Raw genomic sequence first — 14,883 nt, forward strand, 5'->3', positions numbered from 1 at the left:
ATCTTAGTCGCGTTTTTGATAATGCCGGACAAACGCACAGAAGGTGTTCTCAAGTCTCCTCAACATCCTCTCTGCATTTTCTGCATTTGTCCGTGTTAGCAATCCCTATCTTGTACGCATGTGCAGCCAATAGATTGTGACCTGTTAGCATACCTATGATAGTTCTGCATTCCTTTCGCGAGAGTATAAGTACAAATTGAGTAAGTTTTTTGTCGTTAGTTCTACACATGACTTTTGCTGTTTTGCATGTGGTCAGGTTGGTCCACCTAGCTTCCACTTGCCTTTTCATGTGGTCGTCCATTTCGTTTCAAATACATAAGGTATACAACAAATAATTTTACAAATAATCAGGGGTTCCCAACAATACCAAATGGGGTTTCAGACAGGGTGACTCGCTGTCGTGTGACTTCTTTAACTTGATGTTGGAGAGCATCGTACGAGCCGCAGAACTTAATCGCTCAGACACAATATTTTATAAGAGCGTACGATTGTTGGCGTATGCCGATGATATCGATATCATCACCTTAACAACCGCGCTGTTAGTTCTGCCTTCTCCAAACTGGATAAAGGGGCAAAGCGAATGGGTTTGGTGGTGAACGAGAACAAAACAAAGTACCTCCTGTCTTCAAACATACAATCGGCGCACTCGCGAATCGGCACCCACGTCATTGTAGACAGTTATAATATTGAGGTTGTAAAAGGCTTCGTGTATTTAGGAACCAGCATTAACACCGATAACAATGTCAGCCTTGAAACCCAACGTAGAATCTCTCTTGCCAACATGTGCTACTTTGGACTAAGTAGGCAACTGAGCAGTAAAGTCCTCTCTCGACGAACAAAACTAACACTATACAAGGCTCTCATCATGCCCATCCTAACGTATGGCGCAGAAGCTTGGACGATGACAACATCCGATGAAGCGACGCTTGGAGTGTTTGAGAGAAAGATTCTGCGTACGATTTTTGGAGCTTTGCATGTTGGCAACGGCGAATATCGCAGGCAATGGAACGATGAGCTGTATAAGCTTTACGATAACATAGACATAGCGCAGCGAACAAAGATCCAGTAGCTACGTTGGCTGGGTCATGTCGTCCGAATGGATACAAACGCTCTAGCTTTGAAAGTATTCGATGCGGTACCAGCTGGTGGTAGCAGAGGAAGAGGAAGGCCTCCTCTGCGTTGGAAAGATCAGGTGAAAAAGGACTTGACGCCGGTTAGCACGAGAAAGAAACGACTGGCGCACTTTGTTAGTCTCGGCCAAAATCGCGTAAGCGGTTATCGCGCCAATTAAGAAGAAGAAGTGGCGAGAAGAAATGGGGTGTCATAATTGACTACCGTACAAAACTATTGACGACAAGTATTACATCCCTAATATGGAAGAAATATTAGATAAACTAGGTCGGAGTATGAATTTCACAACTCGTGACCTTGCTAAAGGCTTCCATCCCGAATTTGCATTTCCGGCACTTGCCAAATAAACGGTAAACAATTCCAAAGAATTGCATTTGCTCCTCATACAAAATATTTGCCGTTCGGAGTCGGCTTAAAACTGTAAGTCCCTCCATTTGTGGAACAACATCAAGACGCACACCACAAATAGGAGGAGGAGCTCGGCCAAACACCCAAAAAGGGGTATATATATAATATGCAACATAGACAAAATTAGACTATAAATAATAATGTAACATCAGTCTTAGTTCATTCCATTCTATTCTGATTCTTTTTACGGTTTATAGTAGTTGTTAAGTTATTAGTTGTTAAGTTGTTCTAAATAAATATATATATATATTTTTTATATAAACTAAAATATACAGTCTTTAACGGGCGCAGTCGGTAGGATCCGCGTAACGTGTATTTTAAAAACTCGTTCTCGTCTGAATGATTAAACGCGGATAATTCAAGGAAAATTAATTTCCTTTCAACAAAATAAATTCAAAATCATCATAGACAACATTTAATACCAACTAACAATCAACATTATTCCAACAAAAAGGGCAGTGAAAATATCTCAAAAGAAGAGAGGACTTCCGCGACAACGACCGAAAAACAGCAAGCACCCACCATCTAGAAATGGTTCACCTAAAACAACAACAAGAGCAGATATAAAAGAGGAGAGGACTTCCGCGACAACGACATCATTTAAAGCAGATTAAGCGGTACAGAAAAACAGCAAACACCCAACAAGCAGAAATCGTTCATCTGAGACCAGAAACAATAACAGAAGATACAGAAGTAAGTTCTATTATTACACAACAACATCAAATTACACAGTGAAAGATAGCTTTAAGAAAAATATACATAAAAAAAAATATTTTATTTAAAGAAGAAAATAGTTTTATATGAAAGTTGAATCAAAGAATATAGAAAAGAAGGAAAAGTTGAAATTATTAAGGAGGCAGCTAAAAAATTCGACAGTAACAAGCAAATATTAATACAAATTCCTTTTTAATTTTATATAAAGAAAGAAAATTTTAGAGTAAAAAAACAAAGTAAGCAAGTAAGCCTAGTTTAAATTATTATATTATATATGAGTGACTCAGAATCAGACTATTTTTCTGATTCAGAAATAGAAACATTAGAAACCGTTAGATACCTTCCTGATTCAGGGTTCGACTCGAACGACGCTTACAGCACTGACGAATACATACATAGAAAAAGAAGAAGGACACACACACGAATAATTTACAAATCTATCGTTGAACACAAGCGATGGAAATATTGTTTCAATCCGGATACGCCTACTCAAAGAGTCGAAGCGGACCTTTCGGAATAAAAGGGCATGACAACAAAAAATTCTACCATAGCCAGATGCCTTTTCATGGACAACACCAAAACCAGGGAAGAAACCAAAAATTGTATAACCCGCGAAATAACCCTTTACCAGTGATGCAGCCTCAACTCAATTATAGAAGCAACAGTCATAATTTTCAACAAAATGGGAGCAATCACAGATTACAAAATGTGCCATACCGTCCTTTCAACCCTCAAAATTCACTACCTGTAGAACCTATGGACGTGAACATGATCCAAACAAATAGTAGTCGAAATACCTTTAGTAACCCTAACGTCCATCCGACAGACAAATGCAGTAAACAGAAATAGATATTTAGAAAATTTTCAGTCTCAGGCCTCACAGGGGAATTACCCTATATAATCCTGGCCTTTGTGATTCAAAATGGAAAATGAAATCTACCACAATAAACCTGAAAACTATACAAAATACAGTTAAAACTGAAACAATACACAAAGTACCACTATTTGCAGAATTGGGAGATACTAACGATTGGATTCAATTAATAGGATGCAAATTTCATGAAAGTTATGATGGACTATTAGGAAATGGCGTATTAAAAAACTAAAAAACCATATTAGATAACGACAAAAATCAACTGATTATGAACAATAAAATTATTCCACTTAACTATCTGGGTCTAAATATTATACAATTTATTTCCAATACCGAAAACGGGTTGGTTATGCAAAATACTATTATAATATAAATGGGGAAGTTGAACTTAAAGAAGTCATATATGATTCTCAAAATTTTGCCGTAATTGTCGACACCTGTCATAACTGGCCTGCCGTGATAAAACTAAAACCTCAAGATTATTGGCCTGCAACCTACGAAAATTACTACATTTACGGTGAAAAATAATATAAAGATTTCCCAAGGGAACCACCCTCCAATTACCCAATCAGAATGGACCACTTGAACTCTGAAGAACGTGAAAAATTGTGCATATTAATAAAAACCTACACGGATTTATTCTATGATTCCAATTTTAAATTAACATTTACAAACGTTATTAAACATCGTATAAAAACAGTCGTTGATAAACCTATCTTTACAAAATCTTATCGCTACCCCTATATCCACAAACAAGAGGTAAAGAAACAAATCCACGAGATGCTTGATAATAATATAATCCGACGTTCTACTTCACCATATTCAGCCCTTATTTGGATCGTACCAACAACGGACGATGCAAGTGGCGAGAAGAGGATGGAGGATGGTTCCATGTGCAGAAGTCCACGCAAGTGGGGAAAGTTCCTAATCGCCATTCACTTGGGAGTGGCCAGGACGATTCTTCTGCATATGGTTCAGCTCACAACGTCCGGGATTAGCGTATCCTCTGGGTGGCTTCCGAACACCCGTTCGGGAGTGAGCTAACGCCAGAAGGCGAAGCATTCCAGGATAGCTGGTTGCGCTCTGGGTTTGGGGCCCGCCACTTAAAAATCCCAAAATTGAAAAGAACTGCAAAGCCTCGGATGAGAACTACCTTTACTGATGACCACCCCTGCAAACGAAATAAGGAATATGATTTGAGGGCATGCACCTGGAATGTCCGGTCCCTTAATGGGGAAGGTGCCACTGCGCGGGTGGTTAATGTCCTCGTGAGAGTAAAGGCTGACATCACTACCATCCAAGAGATGCGATGGACGGGGCGAGGTAAGAAAACCATAGGACCTTGCGACGTCTACTACAGCTACCATGTAAATGAGCGCAAATTCGGTGTCGGTGCGCCCACCTCCCAACGGAATAGAAGGACCTTGCGACCAAAGATTCCTTCTATGAGCGTCTGGAACGTTTCTATGGAAGGAAAGGAAGGAATTTTTGGTGCCACAGTCGAAAAATTCAGGCTGCTCAATGAAACATCAGGTAACGGACAGAGGTTGGTTGGCTTCACCGGGGTTCGAAACATAGTAGTCAGCAGCACCAGATTCCAGCATAAAAAGATACACCAAGCTACCTGCCTGTTCCCTGATCGAAAAACGCGAAACCAGATCGATCATGTTATGATAGATGGAAGACACGCTTCCAGTGTATTACATCTACCTATGCAAAGAATATTCAACATCGAAAAGCTGCAATCAAAAGAGACATCCACAAGATTCGCCACTCGACTCTCACTCCTGCTCTCAGAGAGTACTGCCCAACAAACCGGTATGCACGAGCAATGGAGCAACATTTCTCGTTCCCTACGTACCGCCGCCGAAGAAGAAGTCGGATTCTGGCGAGCCCGAAAAAACAGTTGGTACGACGAGGAATGTCATGCTGCCGCAGGAAGAAAGGATGCCGCCTATAGAGCCACGCTGCGATCGTGCGCAACGCGAGCCATGTGGGATCGCTACAGAGAGCTAAAAAAGGAAGAGAGACGTATTATCCGACAGAAGAAACGAGAGGCCGAAATACGTTACTGCGAGTAGCTTGAGATTCTGGCCAATAGGAACAAAGTACGAAAATTCTACCAGAAAGTTCGGCGGCTTACAGAATGTTTCAAGACCGGGGCGTTTTCCTGTAAAAACAAAGACGGCGAACTGGTGACTGAGGGAACACTTCTTGAACCTGTTAAACAGTGGCAGCTGCGCATGTCACAGAGAATGTGAAGATCCCGATAACCCAATCGTTGACGACGGAATTGTCGTTCCGCTACCCGGCCATGAGCAATAACACGGCTAAAGAACAACAAAGCCGCGGGCGCCGACGGACTGCCGGCTGAGCTATTGAGCAAACATGGCGGCGAGGAGCTGGTAAGGTGCATGCATCAGCTTCTATGCAAATATGGTCGGATGAAAGCATGCCTGCCAATTGGAATTTAAGTGTGCTCTGCACAATCTATAAGAAGGGTGATCCTGAAATCTGTGCCAATTACCGCGAGATTAGTCTTCTAAATATCGCCTATAAGGTTCTAGCGAGCGTATTGTGTGAAAGGCCCGTCAACTGACTGATTGGACCTTATCAGTGTGGCTTCAGACCCACAAAACTAATACGGCCATGCAAGATGACGTTGCTCTACACAAGCAGCGCCGTCAGAATTGGGAGGGATCTCTCCGAGCCGTTTGATACCTGTAAAAAATCGAGGGAATAAAATTTATGCGCTTGCGAACTTAACTTGCGTTTATTTCGCAGTGTGTCCATTCCCTCCGCTGGCTAATGACTGATTTTTGAAATTGAACCAGTCATTAACGCAGCGACAAATTCGGCGAAGGACACACTGCGGTATTCATATACAAAATAAGCGCTAATTCTATGTATGCGCGTTTGTACATATGTACACGAACAAGAAACAATGAAGTAGGAATTCTGCATTGACCGTTACCTATTGTGCGGACATACTCGTGTGTACAAACACGCATACATAGAATTAGCGGGAATCAAATACATAGGTTAGGTTAGGTTAGCCTGGTTGGCAATAAGCCACGCATAGACCTTTTGGTCCCTAGCGATACCAGATGGAGACCGACCTCTATGAATACCTAAAGTAGACATCATGTAGGATATCAGCGCTTTTGGCGAATCTAAGTAGGGCTGGGAGCTCCGCTTTTGAGACGTCTTCCAGACCCTCAAACAGTGGGGCTCCCAGGCATCTTAGTCGCGTTTTTGATAATGCCGGACAAACGCACAGAAGGTGTTCTCAAGTCTCCTCAACATCCTCTCTGCATTTTCTGCATTTGTCCGTGTTAGCAATCCCTATCTTGTACGCATGTGCAGCCAATAGATTGTGACCTGTTAGCATACCTATGATAGTTCTGCATTCCTTTCGCGAGAGTATAAGTACAAATTGAGTAAGTTTTTTGTCGTTAGTTCTACACATGACTTTTGCTGTTTTGCATGTGGTCAGGTTGGTCCACCTAGCTTCCACTTGCCTTTTCATGTGGTCGTCCATTTCGTTTCAAATACATAAGGTATACAACAAATAATTTTACAAATAATCAGGGGTTCCCAACAATACCAAATGGGGTTTCAGACAGGGTGACTCGCTGTCGTGTGACTTCTTTAACTTGATGTTGGAGAGCATCGTACGAGCCGCAGAACTTAATCGCTCAGACACAATATTTTATAAGAGCGTACGATTGTTGGCGTATGCCGATGATATCGATATCATCACCTTAACAACCGCGCTGTTAGTTCTGCCTTCTCCAAACTGGATAAAGGGGCAAAGCGAATGGGTTTGGTGGTGAACGAGAACAAAACAAAGTACCTCCTGTCTTCAAACATACAATCGGCGCACTCGCGAATCGGCACCCACGTCATTGTAGACAGTTATAATATTGAGGTTGTAAAAGGCTTCGTGTATTTAGGAACCAGCATTAACACCGATAACAATGTCAGCCTTGAAACCCAACGTAGAATCTCTCTTGCCAACATGTGCTACTTTGGACTAAGTAGGCAACTGAGCAGTAAAGTCCTCTCTCGACGAACAAAACTAACACTATACAAGGCTCTCATCATGCCCATCCTAACGTATGGCGCAGAAGCTTGGACGATGACAACATCCGATGAAGCGACGCTTGGAGTGTTTGAGAGAAAGATTCTGCGTACGATTTTTGGAGCTTTGCATGTTGGCAACGGCGAATATCGCAGGCAATGGAACGATGAGCTGTATAAGCTTTACGATAACATAGACATAGCGCAGCGAACAAAGATCCAGTAGCTACGTTGGCTGGGTCATGTCGTCCGAATGGATACAAACGCTCTAGCTTTGAAAGTATTCGATGCGGTACCAGCTGGTGGTAGCAGAGGAAGAGGAAGGCCTCCTCTGCGTTGGAAAGATCAGGTGAAAAAGGACTTGACGCCGGTTAGCACGAGAAAGAAACGACTGGCGCACTTTGTTAGTCTCGGCCAAAATCGCGTAAGCGGTTATCGCGCCAATTAAGAAGAAGAAGTGGCGAGAAGAAATGGGGTGTCATAATTGACTACCGTACAAAACTATTGACGACAAGTATTACATCCCTAATATGGAAGAAATATTAGATAAACTAGGTCGGAGTATGAATTTCACAACTCGTGACCTTGCTAAAGGCTTCCACCAAGTTGAAATAGACGATAGAGATATGCATAAAACAGCATTCTCTGTGGAAGGAGGCTATTATGAATTTTTGAGAACGCCTTGCGGCTCAAAAACAGCGCTTGCCACTTTTCAGCGAACGTAGTGATGGGTGACTTGTTAGGAAAGGTATGTTTGGTGTACCTAGATGACATTATAATTTATTCTACGCCATTTGAAGAACGTCTGAATTCAATCCCGTATCAAGGAGGCCAACTTAAAAATCCCACCTATTAATTGTGACTTCTTAAAAAGGGAAACAGAATTCCCCGGGTATATAGTGACCCGATATGGGGTAAGACCAAAAGGTGGAATGCGTAGATAACTACCCATTACCAAAAACCCCAAAAGAAATTAAACAATTTCTCGGTCCCAGCGGGTATTACCGCAAGTTTATAAAAGACTACGCAATGATAGCAAAACCGATGACTAAATACCTTAAAAAGTACATCAAATTAAATACAGACGACATTGAATACTTAAAAAGTTTTAATACACTTAAATCTATGCTCACTAGTAATCCGATTTTGATTTATCAAGATTTCAACAAAAAATTCGTAGTAAATACTGATGCAAGTAATTTCGCACTGGGAGCTGTCCTTTCACAAGATAACCACCCAATCTGCTATGCGAGCAGAACGCTCAATGAGCATGAAATAAACTACAGTACTGTCGAAAAGGAACTCCTAGCTGCAATATGGGTACTTTCGCCCTTATTTGTTTGGTAGAAAATTCACCATTCAAACTGACCACCAACCCTTACAATGGTTGTTTTCAATTAAAGAACCAAATTCAAAACTGATAAGGTGGAGGTTGAAATTGGAAGAATACGATTACGACATCGTTTATCACGGAATCAATAACGGGAATGCCGATGCATTATCCGGAATTACAAACAAGAATCCTCAAATTAATACAATAGAAACCATGAAAGAAATTACACAAGTTGCAACACCAATAAATGTTGGTCTACCAGAATACGCATTAAAACAATATTCCGAAATACCAGAAGAACCTTTCACTTTAAAGAACTCGACAATGCAACAATAATAACTTTAATTAAAACACATTTTAATCCAACCCAATTAAATGCAACATACTCTATACTTCAGACAGTAACCACACTTCTAACGCCGGCGTCGAAAGACTTCACAATACAATTAACGAACATATAAGGCTCTTAAGACATGACCATAGGAATAAAAACGAAACAATGGAAGAGAAAATGCTAAGAATAATAGGTTTTTGCAATAATACAATACACAGTGCAATGACAATTAAACCAATAGACTTTGTTGATGGAAAAATCCATGAAAATAGCTACCAAACTATCCATGAATTTATTTCTAAGAAAAAAGAGAAATATATAATATAAATAAATTAAACAGAGACAGATCTGACGTAGAAATAGAAGAAGGAACTTATTTTATTAAAGAAATTAGAGGGGGTAAAAACCATAGAAAATTTCCTATATTATACATAAATACTAGAAAAATCGACGAAGACCATCCAGAGAATACAAAAACTGGGCACAATTATTATAAGGTTCATATAAGACAGAATAAAAAATAACCCGAAATTAAAAATTAGTTAACATAACCCTTACTTCCTGGGTACTGATAACTGTATTCCTAACGACCACATATCCACAAACCATTGACATATTAGACCTTACGAACAACAACGGATACTTACCAAATAAACCGACGAAATGAAAGTAATATAGAACACTACAACAAAATAATACACATCATTAATGTTACAGCATACACCGATACTTTATCACTAATACATGAAAACATACTTTCGCTAAGATCTACCACGACAGAAAACAAAGCATTTCTGGATACCGTAAATAAAAATTTTATTTTAGTCAAAGAAAAGATTGCAAACCTAAATCCACACTATAGGCAAAAACGAGCACTGATTAACATTTAAGGAAAAGGGCTCAAATTAGTAGCTGGGTCGTTGGACAGCGACGACGAATTAAAAATTCATTAAACATTATATACAATAAAGAAGAGATTTTAACCAATAATTTGAACAATCTCACAAGCATAAATAATCTAATTTCCTCTCAAATACAAAATATCACAATTTATATAAATCAGAAGCAAATTCTTATAGGAAATTACATAAACAACTTCAAGGACTTCTTACAAAATAAAATAGCTACAATAAATAACGATATATCCCTTTTACGTGACCACATTGACGACATTGAACAATTAATATTCTCCGGTAAACTTGGAATAATCTCCTCCGACATACTTACTAAAACAGAAATAGATTTAATACATGACTTCGAAAGTTACACTAACATTAAAGTAGCCGTCGCATTACAAGCCGACGACATTGTTTTAATCCTCCAAATACCTCAATATTAAGACAGAATCCTATCAACCATCGTATTTGAACCAATGCCTAATATCAATAATAAATGCATTAAATTAGGTATATATGAAATACTTGTAGATTATAATAATAACATTTTTGACACTTATGTTAAGGGAAACCTAGAAAGAAACTTAGTAAAATTAACAGACATATACTATGTTTATTAAATATTATCAATTTTGAAGCAGCATACTGCGATATGCAAGACTGCAAAGAAACTATTTAAAATAAAAGAAATCATCATCATTTAAGAATTGTGATTCAAAGATAACACATAATTGTAATAAAATGGAAATAAAACAGAAAGGAAACCTTATGATTAAGTCTGAAACTTGTGAAATACAAACGCTTAATATAACATTTTTTAATACAAAAATTAAAATTTTTGAGAAATTCATTTTACCAAATTCCCTATTAGGAAAAGGGCTCAAATTAGTAGCTGGGTCGATGGACAGCGACGACGAATTAAAAATTCATTAAACACTATATACAATAAAGAAGAGATTTTAACCAATAATTTGAACAATCTCACAAACATAAATAATCTAATTTCCTCTCAAATACAAAATATCACAATTCATATAAATTCGAAGCAAATTCTAATAGGAAATTACATAAACAACTTCAAGGACTTCTTACAAAATAAAATAGCTACAATAAATAACGATATATCCCTTTTACGTGACCACATTGACGACATTGAACAATTAATATTCTCCGGTAAACTTGGAATAATCCCTTCCGACATACTTACTAAAACAGAAATAGATTTAATACATGACAGTTACACTAACATTAAAGTAGCCGTCGCATTACAAGCCAACGACATTGTTTTAATCCTCCAAATACCTCAATATTAAGACAGAATCCTATCAACAATCGTATTTGAACCAATGCCTAATATCAATAATAAATGCATTAAATTAGGTATATATGAAATACTTGTAGATTATAATAATAACATTTTTGACACTTATGTTAAGGGAAACCTAGAAAGAAACTTAGTAAAATTAACAGACATATACTATGTTTATTAAATATTATCAATTTTGAAGCAGCATACTGCGATATGCAAGACTGCAAAGAAACTATTTAAAATAAAAGAAATCATCATCATTTAAGAATTGTGATTCAAAGATAACACATAATTGTAATAAAATGGAAATAAAACAGAAAGGAAACCTTATGATTAAGTCTGAAACTTGTGAAATACAAACACTTAATATAACATTTTTTAATACAAAAATTAAAATTTTTGAGAAATTCATTTTACCAAATTCCCTAACAAAAATAAAAGAAAGAAGAAATTAAACAATGAACGACTTAAAAGTAGAATCGCTGTACTTAGAACAAGTAAAACATGCAAACTCAATTCAGCAAGTTATCAAACAAAATGCATATTCAAGTTTAATTAATATCAGCACTAGCGCACGGCGGCTGCCGTAGCCGAATGGTTGGTGCGTGACTGCCATTCGGGGTTCACAGAGAGAACGTCGGTTCGAATCTCGGTGAAACACCAAAATGAAGAAAAAAAAAACATTTTTCTAATAGCGGTCGCCCCTCAGCAGGCAATGGCAAACCTCCGAGTGTATTTCTGCCATGAAAAGCTCCTCATAAAATATCTGCCGTTCGGAGTGGGCTTGATTTGATTCCGAAGAATTGGCTAATTCAAAATGTAATAATGTAACTTATATTTTTTATTGAACATAAATGCAATAATGCAACTTATATTTTTATTGAACATAAATTCATCTTTTTGCCGAATTTGCACTTCCGGCATGAAAATTCTTCACTAGTTTGTGAATATATTGTATTTAAATTGTTTAAAAAAACTTTACTTAGGGAAGCACGAAATTTATTGCCTGTGGATTCGAATTCAAAGAATAACACCGTACACGTCCGATTAACAATTCAAAAGTGAGTTTATTTTATTATGCTCTGTCCTTATATAGGGTTTTTCAGTAAGAGCGCTTCAACTTTTGAACTTTTTTGAATAAAACACAAACGGTTTGACTTTTTTAGCTAATTTTTTTTTTATTATCGAGTTTGAACATATACATTTAAGTATGAAATTCGATTTATTCTGCATGACCACCGCGTGCACGTTTTACGAAGTTCAATCGTTGAACCCAATTTTCGACCACTCTTTTGCATAAATCGGCCGAAATTCCCGCAATTTCGCGTTCAATATTGGCTCTGAGCTCACAAATCGTCGCCGGCTTGTTACTGTAGACCAATGATTTCACATAACCCCAAAACGGGACGGCTTGCTAAATGGACCGTAAAATGGCCGTAATGCTCTTAAAGTAGCAGCAACAGAACGATTATTTTCATAAAAAATTTGCGTCGTTCGCCCTCCCTATCGGAAAAAAGTTGAAGCGCACCTATTGAATAACCCTATATTATGCCTAGAACTAAGATAAAAGAAATAGCGGAAATGGAAGAACAGTATGTTGAGAGTTAGAGAGAGTATGCAGTTAAGTAAATAGAAATAGGAAGAACGGAAAGTATAGCTGTAGAAACAGAATCAATGCTCGAAAGTAAATAGAAACAGTTAAAGAAATAGCGACAGCGAGAAACAGTAAAGTATATTATATACAATACTTATAGAAAATAATTTAATATTAAGCTTTAATACATTTTCATTATTTAAATTCAATATTATAATATATTAATTTATTCTATTCTATTATTATTACATTATGCTATTATAATAGTTTGCCAGAATCTGGCTTAACACCGGCCACATTGAAGGAATCTAATGGAAAATGAAGGAATCCAATGAAGGAAATCAATGCCGTCCGCTCCGGGAATGGTTGCGATTACTCGACCCAGCACCCATTGCTGCGGTGGTGCGTTGTCTTCGTGGACGACGACGAGTTGGCCTGGTTGGACGTTGGGCTGGAGGTGCACCCATTTGTTGCACTGCTGAAGCTTCAGAAGGTAGCTTTTCGACCACGCGCGCCAAAATTGTTGCTTGAGAGAGCAAACAAGCTGCCGTCTCTCTAAGCAGCGGCTGCGGTTGACGGGTACCTTCTCCGGTGGCAAAGCTCGCAAGGGGCAACCGATTAGTAGATGCGCCGGCGTTAGCGCCTCGGCGTCGTTGGGGTCGTTGCTGAGTGGTGCGAGCGGTCGGGACGAGATGCGTTGCGGTTTCTTCGGCGGTTAACAGCGCGTTGCCTACGGCGCGCATCAGCAGATGTTTAGCCGACTTCACTGCTGCTTCCCACAGGCCGCCGAAGTGGGGTGCCCTCGGAGATATGAAGGCGAAGATGAATCCTTCGTCGGCGGCGTATTGGAGAATCTCCTCTTTCTGTGCCAGAAAGGCTTCCCGGAGCTGACTCAGCTTCCTCTCTGCTCCCACAAAGTTCGTCGCGTTGTCGCAATACATTTTGGCTGGCATCACTCGGCGCCCAATGAACCTTTTGAGAGTGAAAATAAATTTATCAGCAGTTTAATCAGTTACAAGCTCTAGATGAACTGCCTTTGAAGCGAAACACTCGAAAATGGCAATATACATTTTCACAAGAGGGCGACTGCGAATTTTTAAGGTTATGTGAATGGGCCCACAGTAATCTACCCCACATATTGTGAAGCGCCGTTTGGCGCGCAATCGATCGGCGGGTAGATTGTCCATGATCTGACCTTGCAATTTTGGCTTATAACGAAAACAGTGAATGCATTCTCTTACAGTTCGACTACAGGCTTCTCGAGCATTTACCAGCCATATTTTTTCTCGCAGAAGCGCTACCAATGCCTTTGGTCCGGCATGGTGATTACAAAAATGTAGGAACCGGATGTATGCCTTCACAAAGTGCGAATTTTTGCGTAAAGGGAACTTAGCATCATAGGGTATTTGCGCGTTTAATAAACGGCCATCTACTCGAATCAATTTAAAGGATAATGATGATTCCGTGTTCATGCAGAAAGCACTTTTCTGTGAGATGAGAACCTGCCAATTACTTCGAGAATTGGATTTGTTGTGGCATTGATTGCGGTTAACGTAATTGCGTTCTTTTTCTTCTCGAGTGCTTCTTGTTCTGGAGAAAGACTGAAGTTGACATTTTTTGGCCATGTAGCAGGGTCTTCTAGGAGGAACTGTGGACCACTAAACCATATTGAATTACCCAATTCGTCCACGTTACAACCCCGAGACACTTGATCCGCTGGATTTTGTTTTGTGAGCACATGACGCCACGACAAATTCCTGGTCTACTCTTGGATCTCGGACACTCTATTTGCAACGAAAGCTTGCAACGACGATGGATGCGTTTTAATCCAATGCAGAACTATTTCGGAGTCTGCTCAGAAAATTGTATGTTCTATTGGTCGACTCAACATTGGTGAAATTCTTGACCATAATTTGGCAAGAAGATGGGCTGCCGAGAGCTCTAAACAGCGGAGCTACTCTAGACTTTGAAGTAAGCAGCGTGCATTGCGTACCACTAGTGGATTGGCTACGTATATATACGCAGCAGCCATACGCTCTTATTGAAGCGTCGGAAAAGCCATGAATTTGGCAGCTGGCACTCGACTCTGTATTTACATACCGAGGAATGCTAATTGATGGAAGCTGCAACAAGTTTTGCCAGCTAGTGTCAAGCCGCAATGGAATCGACTCATCCCAGTCTAGCTTTTGAATCCCAAGCCCTTGTAA

The 14,883-nt window shown here is 39.2% G+C and overlaps 1 protein-coding gene across 1 annotated transcript; it reads right to left on the minus strand.

Annotated features, from left to right (window-relative positions):
• Positions 1–13,017: 13,017 nt before the first annotated feature.
• LOC128869981 (uncharacterized) lies at positions 13,018–13,617 on the minus strand. The gene has a single exon (XM_054112575.1). The coding sequence runs from the start codon at positions 13,615–13,617 to the stop codon at positions 13,018–13,020; it is 600 nt and encodes a 199-aa protein (XP_053968550.1).
• Positions 13,618–14,883: the final 1,266 nt, after the last annotated feature.

The sequence above is a fragment of the Anastrepha ludens genome, chromosome X (assembly GCF_028408465.1).
Source record: "Anastrepha ludens isolate Willacy chromosome X, idAnaLude1.1, whole genome shotgun sequence".
Taxonomy (NCBI): Eukaryota; Metazoa; Arthropoda; class Insecta; order Diptera; family Tephritidae; genus Anastrepha; species Anastrepha ludens.

What these genes read in the sequence shown, in the direction of transcription:
- LOC128869981 (XM_054112575.1), bottom strand. Translation starts at nt 13,617, where the DNA reads ATGTATTGCGACAACGCGACGAACTTTGTGGGAGCAGAGAGGAAGCTG.